The 19,770-nt window shown below is 46.5% G+C and overlaps 1 protein-coding gene across 17 annotated transcripts in view; it reads right to left on the bottom strand.

The window, feature by feature from the left end:
* The window catches only part of L3MBTL1 (L3MBTL histone methyl-lysine binding protein 1), a 56,862-nt gene that overhangs the window by 5,813 nt on the left and 31,279 nt on the right, over positions 1 to 19,770 (bottom strand). For 9 of the 17 annotated variants that reach the window (XM_035298634.3, XM_054255380.2, XM_078371714.1 and 6 more), the window contains 2 exons: positions 18,527 to 18,684; positions 17,646 to 18,078 (listed from right to left, as the gene is read on the bottom strand). In XM_035298634.3, coding sequence (XP_035154525.2) covers positions 17,668 to 18,078; positions 18,527 to 18,684 — 569 coding nt within the window. In that variant the 3' untranslated portion in view covers positions 17,646 to 17,667. Of the gene's footprint in view, positions 1 to 7,600; positions 10,401 to 17,645; positions 18,079 to 18,526; positions 18,685 to 19,770 lie in introns of those variants that run through there. The other 8 variants (XM_054255382.2, XM_078371710.1, XM_008995954.5 and 5 more) reach the window with 3 other exon arrangements.

The raw sequence follows: 19,770 nt of genomic DNA, 5'->3' as shown, positions 1-19,770 counted from the left end.
GGCTCAGGAACCAGAGCTTAGTTCACCCTGGAGAAAAGGGAAGGTTTTCTCATGGTTGTCCCAAAGCTTCCCAGGCCCTGGGTTCTAACTCAAAGCACAGGCAGGGCCTGGACCCCTGTACAGGTAAGGAAAACTGCCCCGTGACCCCTCCTCAGCAGGCTGACTCACACTGCTTCCTCCATTGCCTTTCATTAAAATGTCAACAACTTTCCAGTAATGCTAGTGCCTCAAACACTGGCTGCTCTGCTGTGCTCTGGAGGAGCCCTGCATGGTCACACACCCCACCTCCACACACACATGGCAGCACTCTCTGGCCCTGGTCCAGATAGGGGAAGCAGCTGGTCTAAGCGCATAGAGCAAATCAGCGCAGCACACAAGGTTCTGCCCCTTTCCAGAGCTCCTGCTGCTGCTTCGCCACCAAGCTCCCTCTCCCTGGCTCTCCCAGAGCTGGTTAAAAACCCCCCAAACATCCCACGTAATGGTATTGATTGCATAAAGTGTATCAAAAAATTCCCACTTATCAGAAGAATTTCAAATAAAAAGGGAAAGTTTTCCCTCCATCCCATGTTCAGTCTCATTTCCAGAGGTACCTGCTGTTAACTAAAGGGTGACAATCCTTGCAGACTTTTGTCTATGTCTTAATCTATGTAACTGCACCCATTTTTTTCTCCAGAAAGTGGGCCATCAGTAATTCACTTTTTTTCTTGTATACATCTTTTTTTTTTTTTTTTTTTTGAGACAGAGTTTTGCTCTTGTTACCCAGGCTGGAGTGCAATGGCACAATCTCGGCTCACTGCAACCTCCACCTCCTGGGTTCAAGCAATTCTCCTGCCTCAGCCTCCTGAGTGGCTCGGACTACAGGCGTGTGCCACCATGCCCAGCTAATTTTTATATTTTTAGTAGAGACGGGGTTTCACCATGTTGACCAGAATGGTCTTGATCTCTTGACCTCGTGATCTACCCATCTTAGCCTCCCAAAGTGCTGGGATTATAGGTGTGAGCCACTGCACCTGGCCTTTTATACATCTTTTAAGCAGCTGCACCACACTTCATAGCATGGGGTTTTCACTACCTCTATTCCCTATTCAAGTTTCTTCTGAGGGACATTTAGGCTGTTAGCAGTTTCACAATATTTCCAACAAGGCTGCAGAGAACATCTTGGCTTTAATATCCTGTGGCCTTCTGATAGTATTCTGACAGGTAAACTCCTCTAAGGGGGAGTGCTCGGTTAATTCTGAACTGTCTACCAAATTACTGTACCAAGTTGTGCCAACCAACATGGCTAGAGCAGTGCTGAACTTGCCCTTCCCCCTCAATGATACCACAAGAAACAGCCAAGGTCACTCATGCATATATGTGCAGATGGGCCACTGCAGATATTCCCATCTTCCTCTCTTCTTTCTTTCCCCTCCAACCCTTCCTGGGTGGATTTTGTTGTTTGGGTATGAAGGTCAAAGCCATGTTCTCAGGTATAAGGGAAAAGCAAGAGACTGAACCAATGGAAATCTACCTCCAGAAATATTCCCTTCGCTCTGACATTCCTCAGCCCACTTTTCTGTCCTTAGTCTGGCTCCAGCCCTATTCCCACCCAACCCCCACCTGCTAATTCACCCATAGGCAAAGGGAATAACAGACACAGGGCCACTAGAGAAAAATCTGTTACCCACGTGGGCTGGGAGAAAGACCCTTGGGCACAGAGCTCATCCATAGGGCAGATGTGGGCCCCAGTTTGCTTTTGGAAACATTTTTAGAGAGTGATAATTGCACAAAATGCAAAATCAAATAATAAAAAAGATAAGTTCTTTGCCCCATCCCTCACTTTTTTAAGCTACTTTCATTGGTATTTACCTCCACGCATCTAAATAGTATGCTTATACTTCTATTCTTTCATCTCTCAGCTCAAAACATTTTCAAGTGGTTTCTTTCTTCCTATGGAACACGAATACTTAAGATTACCCCCATCCAAACACATACTTCGAGTTTTCTTGAATTTATGGTTGCTTCATTTGATGGTTTTAGAAACTGAACATATTCAATATATATAATTATTAGAGAATTATATATAATTATATGTATATAACTCTCTGATAGACCTAAAATATCCTCTTGATACATTAATATATCAGTTTCAGTTTGTTTGTTTTTTTCCATTTCTCGTGTAGCCTTTCATCCTCCTGCTCTCACCTAGACAGCTGTCCAGAGATGAAACTGACCTTTCCTTTCCCATCACTCTGGAAACCCACCCCCCACTCCCACTTTTTTTTTCATTTGAAACAAGAGTCTCTCTGTCACCCAGGCTGGAGTGCAGCAGCACAACCTTGGCTCACTGCAGCTTCCGACTCCTGGTTTCAAATGATTCTTCTGCTTCAGCCTCCCAAGTAGCTGGGATTACAGGCATATGCCACCACACTCGGTTAATTTTTTTTGTATTTTTAGTAGAGACGCGTTTTGCAATGTTGGCTAGGCTGGTCTCAAATCCCTTGCCTCAAGTGATCCACCCACCTCGGCCTCCCAAAGTGCTGGGAATACAGGCTTGAGCCACCGCACCTGGCCTGGAAATCCCCTTCGTCTCTTTCCTTGGTGTTCTGCTTCTTAGATCCTACATCTTCCTCTTTTTTTTTTTGAGACGGTGTTTCGCTCTTGTTACCCAGGCTGGAGTGCAATGGCGCGATCTCAGCTCACCGCAACCTCCGCTTCCTGGGTTCAGGCAATTCTCCTGTCTCAGCCTCCTGAGTAGCTGGGGTTACAGGCATGTGCCAACATGCCCAGCTAATTTTTTGTATTTTTAGTAGAGACGGGGTTTCACCATGTTGACCAGGATGGTCTGGATGTCTTGACCTCGTGATCCACCTGCCTCGGCCTCCCAAAGTGCTGGGATTACAGGCATGAGCCACCGTGCCCGGCCCCCAACTTAGTATGTTTTCAAGGTTCATCAGGTGTAGCAAGTATCAGAACTTTATTGTTTTTGATGGAATTCAGATTGCACAGAATGGATAGACCACATTTTGTTTTCTATTGATGATGACATGGTTGTTTCCACCTTTCGGCTGCTGTGAATAATGCTGCAATGAGCAATGGCATATAAGCATCTGTTTTCAGATCTTTTGGGTCTATACCTAGGAGTGGAATTGCTGAGTCGTATGACAATTCTATGCTTAACTTTTTAAGGAACTGCTAAACTCCTTTTCAGCCTACATCATGCTTTGAACGCCAAACACCATTTTACATCTCCACTAGTAATATAAAGGGGTTCCAATTTCTCCACAACATCACCATTTTACTTTCTTTCTTCTTCTTTTTTTTTTTTTTTTTGAGATGGAGTTTTGCTCTTGTTACCCAGGCTGGAGTACAGTGGCACGATCTTGGCTCACCACAACCTCCGCCTCCCAGGTTCAGGCAATTCTCCTGCCTCAGCCTCCTGAGTAGCTGGGATTACAGGCACACGCCACCATACCCAGCTAATTTTTGTATTTTTAGTAGAGACGGGGTTTCACTATGTTGACCAGGATAGTCTCAATCTCTTGACCTCGTGATCCACCCGCCTCGGCCTCCCAAAGTGCTGGGATTACAGGCATGAGCCGCCGCGCCTGGCCCTTTACTTTCATTAAAAAAAAAAAAATTATAACCATCTGGCCGGGCGTGGTGGCTCACATCTGTAATCTTAGCATTTTGGGAGGCTGAGGCAGGTGGATCACGGGGTCAAAAGATCAAGACCATTCTGGCCAACATGGTGAAATGGTCTCTACTAAAAATACAAAAATTAGCTAGACGTGGTGGCACATGCCTGTAGTCCCAGCTACTCGGGAGGCTGAGGCAGGAAAATCGCCTGAACCTGGGAGGTGGAGGTTACAGTGAGCCAAAATTGCGCCACTGCACTCCAGCCTGGTAACAGGGTGAGACTCTCTCTCTCTCAAAAAAAAAGATAATTATCATGAGTATAAAGTGGTATTTGGGCCAGGTATGGTGGCTCACACCTGTAATACCAGCACTTTGGGAGGCTGAGGAGGATGGATCACCTGAGGTCAGGTGTTCAAGACCAGCCTGGCCAACATAGTGAAATCCTGTCTCTACTGAAAATACAAAAAATCAGCCAGGCACAGTGATGCATGCCTGTAGTTCCATCTACTCAGGAGGCTGAGGCAGGAGAATGTTTGAACGTGGGAGGCAGAGGTTGCGGTGAGCTGAGATTGCACCACTGCACTCTAGCCTGGGCAACGAAGCAAGATTTTGACTCAAAATAAATAAATAAATAGATAGATAGATATCTCACTGTGGCTTTAATTTGCATTTCCCTAAGGCCTAATGATGCTGAGCAACTTTTCATGGCTTCGCTGGCCACTTGCATATCTTTTTCTGGACAAATATCTGTTCAAGTGGTTTGCCCCTTTTAACTGGGCTTTTTGTTGTTCAGTTTTAGGAGTTCTTTATGTATTTTAAGATATCAAACCCTTACAAAATTCGCAAATGTCTTCTCCCATTCTGTAGGTGCTTTGCACATTCTTGATAATGTCCTTTGATGCGCAAAAGTATTAATTTTGATGAAGTTCCATTTACTTTTCTTTTGTTGCTTGTGTTTTGATGTCATAGCTAAGAATTCATTGCCGATTGCAAGGTCATAAAGATACAACTCTCTGTTTTCTTCTCAGGGTTTTATATTTTATAGTTTTAGTTCTTTTTTTTTTTTAAATTTCTCTTTTTTCTTTCCTTGCAAGGTACCTCTCTGCATATAGTTTTAGTTCTTATATTTAGGTCATCAATCCATTTTGAGTTAATTCTTGAATATGGGGTGAGCTGGGTATCCAAATTCATTCTTTTGCACATAGAAATCCAGTTGCCCCAGACTCTTTGTTGGAGAAACTGTTTTTCCCCATTTAATGGATTTGGCATTCTTATTGAAAAACAATTGGTTATAAATGTATAGATTTATTTCTAGACTTGCAATTCTATCCTATTGGTCTATTTGTCCTTATGCCAGTACACACTGTTTTGATTACTATGACTTTGCACTGAGTTTTGAAAATGGGTTTGTTCTGGCTGGGTGTGGTGGCTCACACCTATAATTCTAGCACTTTGGGAGGCCAAGATAGAAGGATCACCTGAGGTCAGGAGTTCGAGACCAGCCTGGCCAACATGGCAAAACCGTTTCTACTAAAAATACAAAAATTAGCTAGGCGTGGTGGCAGGTGCCTGTAAACCCAGCTACTCTGGAGGCTGAGGCAGAAGAATCGCTTGAACCCGGGAAGCAGTGAGCCAAGTTTGCACCATTGCACTCCAGGCTGGGAAACAAGACCAAAACTCCGTCTCAAAAAAAAAAAAAGAAAATGAAGAAAGAAATTGGTTCGTTCTCCAACTTTGTTATACTTTATCAAGATGGGGCTGAGGTCCCATGCAATTCCATTGGAATTTAAGGATCTGCCTTTCCATTTCTGCAAGAAAAAACAATCAACTGGGATTCTGATAGGGATTGTATTGACTATACATCTCTTTGGGTAATATTAATATCTTAACAACATTAAGTCTTCCTACCCATGAACACAGATCTCTTTCCATTTAGTTAGGTGTTCTTAAATTTCTTTCAGCAATGTTTTGTTGTTTTCAGTATAGAAATCCTTTCTTAAGTTTGTTTTTGATTGACAAAATTTGTTTTCCCGGTTCTATTAGAATTTCTATTAATCATATATGGGGCCTCCAACTAGTCCTCTGATATTTTCTTCTTTCCATTTCTTTCTTTCTTTTTTTTTTTTGAGGCAGAGTCTTGCTCTGTCACCCAGGCTGGTCTCAAACTCCTAACCTCATGATCCCAAAGTGCTGGGATTACAGGCATGAGTCACCGTGCCTGGCCTTTTTCTTTTTATTCTACCTTCTGGGAAATGTCTTCAACTTTATCTTTTGACCCTTGCATTGAATTTTTATGTCTGCAATCCCATTTTAAATGTCCAAAAGCCCTCTCTTGTTTCTTTTCCTTTTATTGCAGGCAGGGCTGGTAGAAGATTAGCTTCTGACAAGTGGAAGTATCAAGTCTTCCACTGTAATAGGAAAGAAAGTGGATGAATGTGGGTGGGAGGAGACATGCAGATGAGATGGCAGGAAGGCGAAGGTGTTTCTTCCGATGACTTCCACTTTCTCTGTGACATGGATGGTGAGGATTATCTGTCCAGACAATGGAGAAGACAATGGGGTAGGAGGATTGAGAAGCATGAAAAGGGAAGTCAGAGCTAAAGCTCCCAAACCCCAGGTGCTTCCTGGGTAGCCCTGAGGGTTGAGTTCACATTGAAGCCAGGGACCATCAGTCTATCTATCATGGCACTAGTCTCAGTCAGGTTAAGTTCCCAGTTGTGGTGTGGAGAAGATGCACTCTTGGACAGCTCCATGGTGGAGCTGCTAGTCAAGTGATCTGGAACAGCAGTAGGGCAAAGGAATTATGGATACTGACAAGTGTTTGATACTCAAACACTTTAAGGTAGGAAAGGTGCCACTTTCCCACTTGCTCGCAGTCTCTGAGAAGCTTAACAAAATCTGTTAAAAAACTGTTCAGGGGGCCGGGCGCGGTGGCTCACGCCTGTAATCCCAGCACTTTGGGAGGCCGAGGCAGGTGGATCACGAGGTCAAGAGATCAAGACCATCCTGGTCAACATGGTGAAACCCCGTCTCTACTAAAAATACAAAAAATTAGCTGGGCATGGTGGCGCGTGTCTGTAATCCCAGCTACTCAGGAGGCTGAGGCAGGAGAATTGCCTGAACCCAGGAGGTGGAGGTTGTGGTGAGCCGAGATCGCACCATTGCATTCCAGTCTGGGTAACAAGAGCGAAAGTCCGTCTCAAAAAAAAAAACAAAAAACCAAAAAAAACTGTTCAGGGCCGGGCGTGGTGGCTCATGCCTGTAATCCAAGCACTTTGGAGGCCAAAGCGGGCGGATCACCAGAGGTCAGGAGTTCAAGACCAGCCTTACCAACATGGTGAAACCACACCTTGAAAAAAAAAAAAAACTGTTCAGGTTGACATTTCCCCATTTGAAAGTCTGATGTTTTCATTTTTTATTTGAGCACCAGGCTAGAGCACAGTAGTGCAATCACAGCTCACTGCAGCCTTGAACTCCCGGGCTCAGGCGATCCTACCACCTCAGCCTCCTAAGTAGCTGGGACTATAGGCACGCACCACCATTAAAAATAATTATTATTTTTTATATAGACAGGATCTAGCTATGTTACCCAGGATGGGCTTGAACTCCTGACCTCAGGTGATCCTCCCTGCTTGGCCTCCCAAAGTGGCTAGAATTACAGGCTTAAACCACTGTGCCTGGTCTGATACTATTAATATTTTAAAAATTAGAGGTTTCATTGAAATTTCTGCCCTTGATCATTTATCAAGTGTCAAGGACCAGGCCCTTTTTCACACTGATCCTTGGGAGTTCCCACTGTTTACACTTTCAATGTATTTGGATATACCCGTTTATTCTTATCCTTTGTTTCTTACCTTAAACACTACAAGGACCCCTCAACTAACAACAAAGAGAATACTTTAGTATCTTCAGTAATGCCACTGCTGATAATCATTTTGTGTTTTCTGGATGTTTCATCATGAAAATACAAACAGACGCTGGCTGCATATCACCAGTTGTTCAAGTTTATTTATGTTGTTTTCATACACTGACAAATCACACATTTTGTTTGTAACTTTTTCTCCCTCAAGAGTCACCTTAGCTTAAGCCAGAAGATTCTCTTAAAGAATACACACACACACACACGTGCACACACAAGAGGCAAGTACAAAAATGTAACCCCACCAAAGTGCATGTGAATGAAAGTGCAAAAAAGGCTTCATTTGCAAACTCTGAGATCATTTTCTCTGCTTCAGAAAATAAACAGAAAGGTCCTACCTGCCCTAGGCCTGGGCTGATCAGTGGCTAGGTGAGGCTGCCTGGGGCTAAAATGTAAGTGGCACCTGTTGCTAGGAGGGCAGAGGGCACCAGGAATCTCTGCCAGCTCCCTCCCCTCTCTGCACTCCCAGGTCAAGGTGCAATGATATCATTTGGGGACAGAGTGGGGATAAAGGGGTAGTGGGCAGACAAGAGGCAGATTTCTTTCTACTTTTTAATGATTTGTTTTTTTTCCAAAGAGCTTGACAATAGTGCAGAAAGTGCTGAGGCCTCAAAGTTCAGAGGCCTGGGAGCCCTTTTCTCTAAGGCCCTTGGTCCATCTTGCTTTTACCACAGGCAAGCATTAGGTGCTTGGCAGATCCGATGGCAAAGGCCCTCCCAGCCCCTCTCCTTAGAAGCTGTGAGGTCCTACAGCACTAGCTGTGAGTACTGGCTGCCTTCTCACAGCATAAAGTCAGTGAACATCTCTCATTTTTTAGAGGAACAGACTGAGGACAAGGAGCTGATGAGTTCTGCCACCATCCAGACAACCAAGATAAAAGCAAAGCTTAGACTTGTTCCTCTTTACTCTTGGCCAAGGGGATACCAATGTCACCCTTGTAGACCCAACCTTCACTGCATGGCAGGGCTTGCCTAGCTTCCTCCCAGGAAGGCTGTGCTCAGAGCTGCCTCTCAGCAGCTGAATGGGAAGGAAAACCTGAAGCCCTGTGGGAGCTCAATGTGGGAGCTGAATGGCTTCCTCAAAAAGCTGTCCAGCCCATGGGAGAGAGGGGCTCCTAATGAGTTGTGGTAGGAAATCAAGAGAGCTCTGGGTTTCCCACTTCTAAGGGAAAAGTAAAGCTTCATATTTTAATAATAGCCCTTGGCATTTTCCCAACACTGAGCCTCGTATCTGCACCCTGTCAGACACTTCTGTGACATACACACACACGCTTCAGGATCGAGAGAAGGGGTCTGGGGGAAGGCACCGGCCCCACACTCTGCAGGCCCATATCAGCACCTGGGCACAGAAAGTTGGCAGTGGCTCCTCGCCTCCATGTGGGGCTGGCTCCTGCCAGTAGCTCTTCCCCTTCCCACCCAGGCTGGGAAGCAGGTTTGGCAGTGACTCAGTAGAAGCTGGGTTCCTATGTGGACAGAGAAGTGGAGGTACCAGAGCCCCAGCAGGGACCCAGCTGGCAGTGCAAGACAGATGGAAAGCGGCAAGGAGGGCTTCAGGGATCTGGAGAATTCAGATAGAAGAGTTCACCTTCCTAACTCCCAACTTCAAGTCATCTTTGTAAGATGTGAGACTGCAAGAGCTAGTGGTAAACATTTAATGGACAGGTCGAATGATGTCATGGGGATGTGTGCTACATTCTCATGGCAGAAGGCCTGGCAGGCCTGTGCCATTACCTCATGGGCAATACCTTAGCTGAGGTCCAAGGCTGCAGAAAGGACACTGTTCCTAGCTTTGGGCACCACTATGCCTGCTGGAGCTGCCCCTCTGGCCAAAGACCCAAGATTGTCTAACAAATCCCTATGCTGGTCTCCTGACCTAGGCTACTGACCAGACTGGGCTTAGTCCTCCCTAGACTCAACACAGGAAGGGTGTATGGGGAACAGCAGTGGAACCTCAACCTCTGCCATCTATAAAATAGGCTCTAGCCACCTCCTTATTTTGCTGGAACTCGGACTTGGTGTGGGACACTAAAATGCCAACTGGTCCAGAATTGGGCAAGTTCAGGAAGGCATCTTGGCTCAGAATCTCCCAGTTCTGGGCAAAAGAGAGAAAGGCAGCTAAGACTTCCAAAGGACCTTATGAAAACATGTTTCCAAGGTTCACATATCTCAGGGAGAAGAGCCGGTGGGGTCTGGCTGGGGGCACGGCCCAGCAAATGGAGCAGCAGAATGAAGGCAGCAAAACCAGCAGACAGAAAGGGAGGAGGTATCTCCACGAGTAATACGTTTGTGGCAGGGTCACTTCTTGGCAGAAGGAAAGGAGCTAAGGAGAGAAAAGTACACAGAGACACCAAAAAGGGAAAGGGGCCTCAGACTGAAGGACTGCTACTCTACTAGACTCTCCTCAACTGCTAAGAAGACAACCCTTTGGTAATAAAATAAAATTCTGCTGGGGCCGTGGGGCTGCCACAGTCCAACTGACTCCATGAGTAAAGCCCCCACAAGTCACACCCTCACCTCACCTGGCGAATGAGCTCCAGGACTTGGGGCTGGACACCCACCCTCCCCAGGGCTCCTCAGTTCCCACGCAACGTCTAGGAAGGACCAGCCCTGGTCAGATACAGGTGGAGCATGGGGATGGGTCAGGGAATGAGGAACTCAGGTTGGGAAGAAAGCATCAGCTGCGGAGGGAGGCCAAGCAGGGGCCGCAGGAGGGCCTAGCCCAGAGCCAGTCACTTTAAGGTGTCATCGGCGTTTTTGAACATGAGAATGGCGTTATAGATCTTCAAGGCTGGGCCCAGCTTGACGCTCATGATCTTCACAATGTCCGCCTGTGTCAGCAAAAGGAAGGCCTCGCCGTCAATCATCTGAGGGGTTGGGGAAGGGAGGTGGAAAGTGGAGAAGGTGGAAAGGGTCATGGGGCAGGGGTGAAGGAAAGGCAGGGGTATGCATGGGGAGTCGGGGAGGGGAGTAGGAGTAAAGGATATGCGGGAGAAAGGGAAGGAGGAGAGAGGGGAAGAGAAAGGACCGGGAGAAAGGAGAAGGGAGGAAGAAAGGAAAAAAGGAAGACAGCAATGGGACGGAGAAGGAAAGAAAGACAGCCACTGGTTTCCCTGTGTTCACACACATGTTCTCTCTCTCTCTTTCTGCTAACTGGTCTGAGGTTTAGCATTTGTATTTGCAAAATGTCTTTTGAGTCCTCACAGATAGTGGCTTTGAGAAACCTGCTGTTGTTGTCCCCACATGACCTCATCGACCAATCTTAGTGCTGCTAACAGCAAGACGAGCAGAAATTGTGTGCATTCTGACACGAGGCAGTATAAAGTACACAGTATCACCTAGGAGCTAGTCTTTCCAAAAGCAGAGGGGGCAGGAGGAGAGATATAGAGAGAGAGACAGAGAGAGAGAAACAGAGATGGTGACAGAAATTTAACCTAAGTCTAAATGAGCCTTTGGATCTAACTTTCAGTTCATGGGAAATACAAAGGATAGAGGAACAAGTTAAGTGACACCACAGGATAGCAACAAGACAAATCCAAAAAAAAACCACCTTCTGAAAGACTTTTAAAAATGTCATTTAAAAAGGGGGAAAACAAGGAGAGGAGGCTCTTCTAGAATAGAAGATAATTAAGAGACATAAAAAACAAAACCAATTATATGGGTGGTGTTTGGATTCTGGCTCAAAAACTGCATAAAATATCCTGAGAACTGGGGAAATAGGAATGGAGACTGGGTATTGGATGGTATAAAGGCGTTACTGGCAATTTGGCAGTGCGGTAACAGTATGGTGGTTATGTAAAGAAAGTCCTTAGTTTTTAGAGATGCAAGTTATATCTTCAGGGGTGAAATGCCATGATGCCTAAAATTCACTTAAAATTACTTCTTCCAAATATAGGTGAAGCAAATATGGAAAATGTTGGTAATTGTTAATTCTAGCAGCTAGGTATGTGGGTAGAGTCAAGGAAGGAAGTCAGTTGTAGGAGAGGGGATGAAATGAAGAGAGCTGGGAGGCAGGCTGTGGGGGTCAAGAGACTGAGCTGAAGGACCTTGTTTTTGAGGAGATGCCATCTCTCCTATGCTCAGTCCTCAAGCATCATAGCACAGAAAACATTTCTATGTTGTTGTTTCTTTTTTTTTTTGAGACAGAATCTCACTCTGTCACCAGGCGCCAGACTGAAGTGCAGTGGCGCAATCTTGGCTCACTGCAGCCTCTGCCTTCTGGGTTCAAGCAATTCTCCTGCCTCAGCCTCCTGAGTAGCTGGGATTACAGGCATGTGCCACCATGCCCAGCTAATTTTTATATTTTTAGTAGAGATGGGGTTTCACTATGTTGGCCAGGATGGTCTCGATCTTCTGACCTTGTGATCCGCCAGCCTCAGCCTCCCAAAGTGCTGGGATTACAGGCGTGAGCCACCGTGCCTGGCCGGCACATTTCTATGTTGTTTCTTATGTGCCAGGCGCTGCTCCTAAGCACTTGCCACGTATTAACTCAGTTAATCCTCACATAACCCTATGAAACAATACCAGTATTATCCCCATTATACAGATGAGGAAACTGAGGTAGACAGGTTACAGAATTTGCCCAAAATACACCTAGCTTTTAAGTGCTGGCCTGTGTTCTTAACCACTGTGAGAGCTAGGTAGGAATATCTATGGACATGACTCATGTAGCCCAGGGGGCTATGCCGCCCAGATGAGGAAACTGAGGCAGACAGGTTACAGAATTTTCCCAAAATACACCTAGCTTTTAAGTGCTGGCCTGTGTTCTTAACCACTGTGAGAGCTGGGCAGGAATATCTATGGGCATGACTCATGTAGCCCAGGGGGCTATGCCGCCCAAGCCTGGCTTTGCCCTACAGTTCCACGTGAGCCCTCCTCACACCTAGCTCCACTACAGACCCTTCCCCAATCACTGGGTGTCTTCTGCCTTGCTGCTCTGTTCCCTCCACCACCCCTGCCAGGCAGGTCTGTTCACTGTCAGTGTGCTTCTCCCAGCAGTCAGAACTGCCCACTTCTGCCCTGTCTGGAGTTTGCTCAGTTCCACAAACTCCCCTGAATGGTACACAATTCTTCATTTGTCTTCCAGGAGCACCAGAGGGCTGCTTACCTGACACGGGTCAGGTGCTCAGTAAATCCAGAAAGAATGAATGAAAGGATCTCTGAGGTGTGGTGACAACAGGGCTGTATCTCAGAGAGGCTGGCAACCTTAGAGGTTAAACGGAGGCAGGACGGGGTGGGACAATGAACCCCATACATATCTCCCCACAGCAGCTCTGAGAAAACAGTTACCTGATCCTTCTCTATTCCCTAACCAAAGAGGCTCTGAAAACTGGCACTTCTGTTATTCCCCCTCCAAAAAAATGAAAAGTCTAATAGCCAAACACCCAGATAAGAGTAACTGCATTGAGCTTCCTTTCTAATGCTCTAACATGACCCTTCAAGTGAAAAGGAGCTTCCCAGGTCTAAGACCAGGGTCTGGTGAAAAAGCACATTTCCCCCTCTCAAGGAGTCTGCCATTCCATTCTCTCTCCAGGACCTCCTTGATGGGGACGCACCGGAGATACTGTTTGCCTGGACACTGGGAGCTGTGAGGGAGATGCCACGTGGTCATCCCAGGAGGCAGCTCCCTTGGACCTGAGGAGCTCTCTTTGCTGACTCCCAGCAGATATATCTGTGCAGAAACATCCAGATTCAGATTCAGATACCCCATGCTGGTCTGGCTTTGGGGCTCCCCCTCTTTTTTTTTTTTTTGGATGGAGTCTTGCTATGTCACCCAGGCTTGAGTGCACTGGCCTGATCTTGGCTCACTGCAACCTTTGCCTCCTGGGTTCAAATGGCTCTTCTACCTCAGACTCCCAAGTAGCTGGGACCACAGGCATGTGCCACCATGCCTGGCTAATTTTTGTATTTTTTGTAGAGACAGGGTTTCACCATGTTGGCCAGGCTGGTCTCGAATTCCTGATATCTGGGAATACAGATGTGAGCCACTGTGCCTGGCCTCTGGGGCTCCCTCCTGATGGTTCCACTGAATCATAGAGCCTGGCCAGGGAGATCTTGGAAGTTCAGAATATGAAGGAAAGGAGCCCTAGGCAGAGTTAAGTATGGATTCTCATAGGAGTTCATTTCTTTTTTATTTTATTGATACAGAGTCTTGCTCTGTGCCCAGGCAGGAGTGCAGTGGCATGATCTTGGCTCACTGCAACCTCCACCTCCCAGGTTCAAGCGATTCTCCTGCCTCAGCCTCCTGAGTAGCTGGACTACAGGCATGCACCATCACACTCGGCTAATTTTTTTGTATTTTTACTAGAGACTGGGTTTTATCATGTTGGCCAGGCTGGTCTCGAACTCCTGACCTCAAATAATCTGCCCATCTCAGCATCCCAAATTGCTGGGATTACAGGCATGAACCACTGCCCCGGCTAGGAGTTCATTTCTTATCATTCAGAGAGCCCACTGGTATATGGTTCTTTGTGTATCGTCCAAGATTTCTCACCCATGGTAATGGCCAAGGCCCAGGATCCAGGTTCTTCAAAGCAAAGACCAGAGTCTGTGGTCTGGCGGTTTGAGACTAGGCAAGGGGTCAATGGGATGACCTCGGAAAATCTAAGATGCTGTCTGTGTGCTGATGGGTATGGGGAATTTTGAGCTAAATGATGAGGAAAAAGGTCATGTTCTGACCTTGAAGGCAGAGGAAATCAACAGAAAAATGGATAAAATAAGCCATGCAATAATCTACCCTAAGCAATAGCCTGCAATGCTGTAGAGAGGTCCGGGGAATTTCCTAAAATTGAGGTAATCTGGATGGATCTTAAGAGAGCCACACATGGAATGTTTAACACAGGCCAAGCTAAAATCTAATTAGCACTTTCAAAACCTGACTGGGACTTCTATGCTTTCACAGCAGAAAGGTGTGGTCTACCGGGAGTCCAAGACAATGGGACATGTGGGAAGCAGGAAGCTGCCTGTGTCCATCCAGCTGCACTGTTAGCACAGCTCGTCTGCCCCTCTCTGTCCTCCCCTTCCTCTGTGCTCCCAGGATACCTGCACACGTCAGGGCCTGGGAGCACAGCGCCCTCACCACACTCCATTGGAGCAACAACTTACAATTTTATCTCCCCTACCGTGAAGGGAACCTTAAGAGCAGGGACCTGTTCTCATTTGCCTCAGTATCACATCACCTTATACAGGGCCAGGCACAAAGTAGACATCAATAATTATTTGCTGATGAATGAGACAAATGCACAATGACTACAATAAAGATAATGAAGAGAGGACTGGACAGACTACTCTTTTTTATTTTATTTTATTTTTAACTACTCTGCACTTATTGGTAAGACATTTTGGACAAACTACTCTTAGGGCCATCAGTACAGAACAACCATAAGACCATCTATGCACTCTGCTTTAATTCCTCGCTCATGAAGCAACCCTCCACTGGCTGGTCTGTGTCCCAGATGGAGAGCATCTTGACTGGCATCCCTGAATGCCGAATCATCAATTAAGCCAGAGAGAGCCCACTGCTGGAGCATCATCCTACCTGGAGAAACTGATGACATGGGCCAGACCCTGGAGATGGTGATCAACACCCACACAGGTCCTGCTCCACTCCAAGTCTCTATGTGATGCTGGCAGTCTATCAGTACACCTTCTCCCCTTTGGCCACTAGTTTTCTATATGACAGACTGTGTTGGACTGAGAGATACAGCAGATATTCTCGGGAAACATAGCCCTTGTCCCAGTAAGAGGAAAATGCAAAGCCATGCATAGGCTGGAGGATAAAAGCTTGGGTGGCTCTGCAGCTGGCTGAGCAACTACATTCGAAGAGTGCTGATTTATGACCTGTGGTCAAACGGGGTGCCACATGGTTCTGCTGTCTCATAAAACATGTGAAGACTCGGACAAAGACACAGAAGGCTTAGTCATCAAATGTGCAAGTTGTATGAGGTTGGAAAGCCTTATTAACATCATAGATGACAGAATCAAGATTTAAAACAACAAGGCTATGAAACCAACCAGGTAACATTTAATAGGTAGATGTAAAGTTTTACATTATGTTAATTTAAAAAAAAAGCTCAGTGGTACAAGTACTCACTGGAAAACTTGGTTAGACGATAGTTGACATTAAAAGCACCTGGAGGCTTTTATGAACCCCAAACTAGTTAAGCTAAGACAAACTTAAGTTTTGCTAACAAAAAAATAGGGTTCAAATCTAGGGGAAGGGAAAATAACCCTAAAGTCTGTTAACAACAAATTGTGGTATATGCATAAAATGGAGCACCAGTCAGCGTTAAACAAACTAAAGGTAGAGATAACAACATGGAGAAGCCTCAAAAACATGACACTGAGCAGAGACAGACCTAGAAGAGTACATGCTGTATGATTACATTTATATAAGTTCAAGAACAGGCAAAACTAATCTATGGTGCTAGAAATTAGAGGAGTGGTTGTCTTTTAGGGTGTGGACTGACTAAAAGGGGCTGAGAAAGAATTTTCTGGTATGATGGAAATATCTGTATGTTTTTTTCTTTTTAATTTTTTTGGTATGACTTCTTAACACCAGAGGAAATGTCTATATCTTGATTGAAGTTTTGGATTCAAGGGCAGACATGTCATAAAACATGTGAATTGTACTTTTAAGATGTGTGCCTATCTCTCTATAGACATTTAATCTCAATTAAAACACATCTAGGGAATCAGCAACCCAGCATGTTCTGTGTCAGCCAGAGGCCATTGAAAACAGGAGTTCAGCTTTGGACATGCACATGAAGACAAGATCCCAACCCAGAGGACAAGGAAAGTACCCAGCACAGGAGGAGTCTGGGAGCTCCATCACACACAGCTCAAAGAAGAAAACTGGCTGTGCTGGGCCTGGATACAGACACTCTTCCAGGGAAAGAGGAGCCAAGTACTTTCTTACAAGAACCTGGTCTGGAGTGGGCAGCCATGGGCAACTGAGACCATACTTTCCTGGGCAAAGGGGATGTATGGGAGGGATGTTTGTATTCTTTGGAAGGAAGGAAACCCTAAACAAACTCAAATGTCCCTTCCAGTTTCAAATTCTACAAATGAGAAGTCATGAGAAAGTTCTTTTTTTTTTTTTTTTGAGATGAAGTCTCGCTCTGTCACCCAGGCTGGAGTGCAGTGGCACAATCTCAGCTCACTGCAACCTCCACCTCCTGGGTTCAAGCGATTCTCCTACTTCAGTCTCCCAAATAGCTGGGACTACAGGCACACACCACCACACCCGGCTAACTTTGTGTTTTTAGTAGAGTTAAAGTTTCACCATGTTGGCCCGGCTGGTCTTGAACTCCTGACCTCCGGTGATCTGCCTGTCTCGGCCTCCCAAAGTGCTGGGCTTACAAGTGTGAGCCACCACACCCGGCCAACAAAGTTCTTTACTTAAGGGCAAGTATGCATTAAAAGTCAGAACTGGTGTTTATTGTACCCCCACTGTATCAGTCATTTTGTACAGGCAAAGTGATTGGATCTATGTATTCCTCCATAATATTGCTGTATTATAAACTAGTGATAGACAGCCATTGGCCACATAAAGACATTTCTGTCCGTGATTCCGCATTTACAACTATGGTCCCCTAAGATTACAATGGAATAAATATAGAAACCTGATACACGGCCCTTGATACTGACACTGCAGATCAAAAAGGGAAATGACTGATATCCAGTAATAATGCTGGGACATTTTTGTGTGAAAATATACAAATAAAAATATATATAACATCTAGGTTTGTGTAAGTACACTCTATAATGTTTACACAATGACAAAACTGCCTAGCGACACATTTCTAAGAATATATCCCCATCGTTAAGCAATGCATGGCTGTAATTATACTAGACATTCTGGTATGATTCATTCATCATTTCCAACGCTCACAATGGCTCTGCAAGGTAGACCTCATTATACCCACTTTATCTCGGCTTTACAGACAAGAAGATGCAGGCTCAGAGATAGTAAACAGCTCAGATTGGGAGAACTGGGATTTAAAACCAGACTGTCTCCAAAGCTGACATGCTTTTTTTATCTACAACTCACTACTCCTTGGGTCTTGATTTTAAGTGTGTGTTAGGATCCTTGCAGTAAATCACAATACCTGTGTCATTCAAAATACACTTTAATTATCGGGTGTATTGGATTAATGGGGAAAAAGTACACTTTAATTTACTATCACAGGTGAAGCTAAGTTTGGCAAGCCAATAAGTGGGTAGAGAGCAGAGGAGTGAATGGACTCCTGTCTCCAGGATGCCGTTTCCTTCCTGAAGATCTGAGCACACAAGGTCCCCAAGCTGGACCACAGTCCAGACAATATTCTTCCCAGAGACGTGGGTCACTCTGACTATTCTTGCCCAGTGGGGCAACAAGGATCCCTCCCTAGCTGAGGCAGCGCTGGGGAAGGCACCTGCTTCCTGCCGTCTTAAGGACACAGTGACCCCGGCTCTGTCTCCCACTCTGCACTTGCACCTTACCTCGTCTTTGAAGAGACGTGCTTGGTCCTCACAACCTGTCAGGGTCTGAACAAAGCCGAAGACCTTGGAAACCAAAGATGACATGTTGACCAGGGGCAGAGCTTGGGCATGAAGGGAGGGCTGGCCTCCATGGCCTAGGTGCTCTGAGCTGTGCCAATGCTGCTTTTTCTCACCAGCCTAAAAGGATCCTAGGGTTTCTATGCTGGCAGATGGACAAGCTGGGCTTCTTGCTTCTGAGGCCTGGGACTGAAGCCTGCCTCTCCTGCTGGATTTCTGGCTGAACTAGTAGCACAGCCCCCTCCCCCTCTGCCATGATGGGCCTATCAGGAAGTGTTTCAGTCAGCCCCCACTGGCAGCTAGAAGGGACTGTACACAGGACAGACGAGCATGAGGTTGTATCAGGAATGGTGCCAGGTTCTACCTGACCTGGGCCTTTCCTGGGCCTTCTCACCAGGGTATGGTGAGAGGGAGGAGGAGGGGAAGAGGATAAAGAAGGGCCCTTGCTCCTCACCTCATCGATGGTCCACTTGGCAACCGTCGAGGCCGAGATGCCTGCTACTCCTGGCAGGAGCTTGCAGTGCTGCTCCCAGCACACAGAGAGTGAGCGGTCAGGGTGGGCCGACAGGGCTGACATGAAGAGGGACTGGTGCACAACATCAGGTGTGAGGGCTGGAAAGCAGAGGCAGAGGCTGGCAGGCCAACACTGAGGACTAAACTGTTCCCAAAGCCTGTGCATACCCAAGCTACCTGGGAGACTGGCTGGCAGACAGGACCCCAGACCCCGCCTGACAGCCTATAAAGTCAAGAGGGTGAGCCATATCTCCTCACTCCTCACCCAGTGCTCACTCCTGCTGGTACAGTGGGCCTCTCACTTTAGAGAATCTCAGGTCAGCTATTTGGAATGACCCTCACCCCATCTCTCTGAGGCTGTGCCACCCTGCGCCTTGCAAGGACACTCTCTTAGAGCTGCTGCAGCATCTCTAAAGATGTTGTTTTCTAGATGCCATGCATCAAAAGTGTCCTTAACATTCAAGCACGCTCAGCCTCGATGTCAGAAATCCATTCTGTTTATTCTTTTCATGAGTCCTTTTGGCCCACAACCAACTTTCTCAGAGCCAGGGTGATTCTGCTGCAGGATCACAGTCCTCTGACCACGCTGAAGACCACCCCTCGGGCCACTGCCATTGCCTCAAGCTCCAGTTCCTCCTCCTCCTCCAGCCTAGTCTGCACTACTGCCCATGCCAGCACTAGGGGTGATCCCTGACCAGCTCCCCAGCTCCACGTTGCCTGTGGTTTCTTTGTTTCCTGGTCTGTCTCTGGGATCACTGGCCCCAACCTCTTGCCTCAAGCAGCTCTACTGAGCTGGTGACCAACACTGCTCAGTTTGGCTTCCTCTTTGGTGGGCCTCCTGGCACTTGTCAACTTGGACTTCATCCCCCTCTGGCTGCTTTGACAAACCTGGCCCCACTCACTGCTACTGGCTGTGGCTGGCCTCGTGCAATGTGGCCACTTTCCCAAGGGGTTTTCCCAGCCTCTGCCCATGGTCCAGGAGCATTGGCTTTTTATTCTACTGGTGTTCATTCTGCTGGAATTCCAGATGTTCATCAATGCAGCACCTCCAGTGCCCTTTTATCAAAGACCCTCCCTGTTGGTCACAGATTGTCCTGGCTTCTCTCCCTTAGTGTTGGCCTTTCAGCCTGGCTCTTCCACCCCCATTCATTCACCCACAGAGCTTCTGGGATTCTATCCCTAGCC

The sequence above is a fragment of the Callithrix jacchus genome, chromosome 5 (assembly GCF_049354715.1).
Source record: "Callithrix jacchus isolate 240 chromosome 5, calJac240_pri, whole genome shotgun sequence".
In the NCBI taxonomy this organism is placed as follows: Eukaryota; Metazoa; Chordata; class Mammalia; order Primates; family Cebidae; genus Callithrix; species Callithrix jacchus.
Note: the sequence above shows the minus strand (reverse complement) of the source record. Positions and strands in the feature narration are given on the sequence as shown.